General features: G+C 30.3%; 1 protein-coding gene across 1 annotated transcript in view; it reads right to left on the bottom strand.

Moving 5' to 3' along the window:
• Positions 1 to 1,791: 1,791 nt before the first annotated feature.
• The window catches only part of LOC106788267 (storkhead-box protein 1-like), a gene marked incomplete at its 3' end in the record, with an annotated part of 48,200 nt that continues 46,787 nt past the window's right edge, over positions 1,792 to 3,204 (bottom strand). The window contains exon 3 of the mRNA XM_014751397.1: positions 1,792 to 1,987. Within this exon, the coding sequence (XP_014606883.1) occupies positions 1,792 to 1,987 (196 nt within the window). The remainder of the gene's footprint in view (positions 1,988 to 3,204) is intronic.

Below are 3,204 nucleotides of genomic sequence, written 5' to 3'. Positions count from 1 at the left end.
TTTGTAAATAATTAACAAATCGGTAATCGAATGAAACAACAATAATATATATTTGATTAAATAAAATTCATGAATATTGATTAACCAGATAATCATTTATTTAAACATACTTGTCAAGGTATTTAAAATTTCATAATTTAATCCTGGAACATCCTGTTATAGAAAAAAAATGTAATAGTAATCCCCCCTTTACTGTAACAGACATATATATATATAGGAAACATTTTCGAATTATTGAGCCACGTGTCACGGGACACACCCTGTAATACAATGATATATCGATGATATATTAGTATTAGGTATATGCGTGTATAAATTTAGTTAAGAAATTATGCATGGAAATGCAGTTGTTAGTGGTGATAGTTTCGAGAGTACAAGTATATGTGCACCAACTGTGAGAGTAACAGAGTTAATCGATTGCATGGGGAATGCAGCTACCGTCGTAGATAATACAAGCGCACGGTCCTCTGATTTATCGATGCAAAAGTCGACCTATGAATTTCTATAGTAATACATAGAAACATCCACCATCATACATATATATATATATATAAATAAAACAAACTAAAACATAAGTAAGATTTCTTTTATCTCATTTTCTTGAACATTTTTCTTTCTCATTTGTTCTATTATTTATTAACCTATATGCATTTCTAAATAGAATGATTGTAGTATCGTAAAAAAAACGTTCTTTTTTTTTTTTTTATGTATGTACATTGGACGATCTCTCGTTTGAAATCCTTTCGAATGAAATATAAAAAATAAATGATGGAAGAAAGTTAGTGGAATTTAAAGTCAAGCAAGCGTCTAAACGTTAGTAACTTCCCATAAGATGATGATAAATCATCGTAAATAGAACTGACACATGTAGGATTGGTTAATGGTTATGTGTATGTATGTATTGGTTAGTAATAGTAGTAGTAGTTCTCTTAAAGCTTATGTAAGACGATATCTGGTATCGCGTCAAATAGAATCATGTTTTATTTCGTTGCCATATCTCCTCCGACATGGATTCGAATGTTTAGTTTATGAAAAATACATCGCCACGGGGGGAGATACATAAATGCATGGGAAAATGTTACCACTTGTTGACCGATTCAATTTATCGACTTCCTCCTTCCCCTTTCAACCCCCTCTAGATATCTAACTTAACCAAACCATCATCCAGTTTTCTATGCATCTACCTACCTACCTACCTACCTACCTACCTACCTACCTACCTACCTATTTGCTGCCGTACTTACACTACGATCTCTTTCGTGAACAACCGAATGTATTATTCGTGTTGCACAGATATCAAGATCTTCGAAATGTTCAAGAGAAATGTTTATAGATAAAGATAAAATATACTATGCGTGTTAACGCACGAATTATTGTACTTTCATATTAAAAAAAACAAATATATATATAAAGGGAAATGTATACTTGTAAATATTTTTAACTATGTATATAATATATATATTGTATAATATTCATGGTTATCATAGTTAATTATTAAAATAATTTCACGTATCAGGATACTTTGTTCTTTTTGTTTTTTATTTCAGTAGGTGTCATAAAAATTGTATGATAAAAAGATATATAATTTTGTCTCGTTATTTTAAATAATACTTGTTATTCTTAAGAATAACATTAATGGTTAAATTAATTCAATTAAATTAAATGGTTTAATTAATTGGTTTTCTGTATATATATATATATATGTGTATATTATGTATATACAGATTATATTATTTAAATTTAAATAAAATAAATAATTAAATGGTTTTGATTAAATGATATTTGACTTACCGAGGCAAGTGATGGCATGATCAGCTGGTGGTCTAAGTACATTCCTAGCCCAGGCTGCCCTTAATACTTCTAGGGCACACGGTGGCCCACCGACCATTAATACACCTGGCGACACGTGACCCTTATACCTGAGCTGTCTCGTTGCATCGACAAGTGCTGCATTCCACCAACATTTCGAATTTGCTTCCAAGAAACTCTGAAACATTTTTTTGTTCATTTAATATAATCGTTATTACAATATATCTATCGAATTTTAAAGGATTTAAATGTTTTTCATTAAAATAATACAAATGAAATTTTTTTTAAATTAATTTATACGCACACAAAGAAATTCGAATATAAAGTATCCCTAACAGAATATAAAAATATTAAATTGTTAAAATATAAAAAAATGTACAAGTGTGTTTCTTTTAATAATTTATTATTGAATTAAATTTTTAAGGATCTGAATTTGTTTAATATAAAAGAAAAATCTAATGATCAATTAATTATAATAAAATCGTTTTTTTTATCTTTTAGAGAAGTATAATTTTCGTGAATTTTAATGGCACTCACTCACTCACTCTCGTAGTAGAATAAAAGAATAAAGGAGAAGGGAAAAGAAAGTTTTATCTCGTTTATGGGGAAAGGAGAGGAGAGGAGAGGAGAGGAGGGAAAAGAAAAGACATGGCACTTTCAATGGCAACCTAAGATAGAATCTTACGATTTATCCTGATGAAATACGGCCAAGTCGTTAAGTGTTTACCGTTCATGGGGGCTGTTTAGTATCGTCCCACCCTTCGTCGTAACATTCTCGGAGAAACGTTCTACGACCCTTCGAACTTGCTTTCATCGAACCCTACTTTCACGAAACGCATATATACTTGCATATAAATATATATACACACACATATATATACATATGTTCACGCGTAATATATAGACATATGAGTACACTTCTATGGGGAATTTTCTCGGAATAAGAACAGACAATATTTTATTTGTGTGACCGAATGAATGGGGTTTGAAGGATTTTTTCAAGCTTTCTTTTTTTTTTTTCTCTATCCACTTTCCCCATTCTCTTTCTTCGTTTTCATCCCATCTACCCTTTCTCCCTTATTCGTATTTCAACGCATGACCGTGAAATTAGTGGGTGGAAATATTCGAATCGATACGCGTTACAAGTTATTTCGATTGACATCATTGAAAGTGCATGTGCAGCAGTTTATTTTACATCGCAACACGCAAACTTCGTTGTTATATATTATATATGTGTGTGTGTGTGTATATATATATATATTATAGTATATTCGTTTTCGCAGTAGGAGACCAATCGCATGCTGGGATATTATATCGAAGATAGAATTTAATATATTGTTTTTCTTGTTCTTTTTCTTGCCTTGTAATTTTTTGTTTTTTTTTTTTTTTTTTTTT

This window comes from Polistes canadensis, unplaced genomic scaffold (assembly GCF_001313835.1).
Source record: "Polistes canadensis isolate GaletaPanama2010 unplaced genomic scaffold, ASM131383v1 scaffold_131, whole genome shotgun sequence".
Classification (NCBI taxonomy): domain Eukaryota; kingdom Metazoa; phylum Arthropoda; class Insecta; order Hymenoptera; family Vespidae; genus Polistes; species Polistes canadensis.
This window is presented reverse-complemented; position numbering and strand designations above follow the sequence as displayed.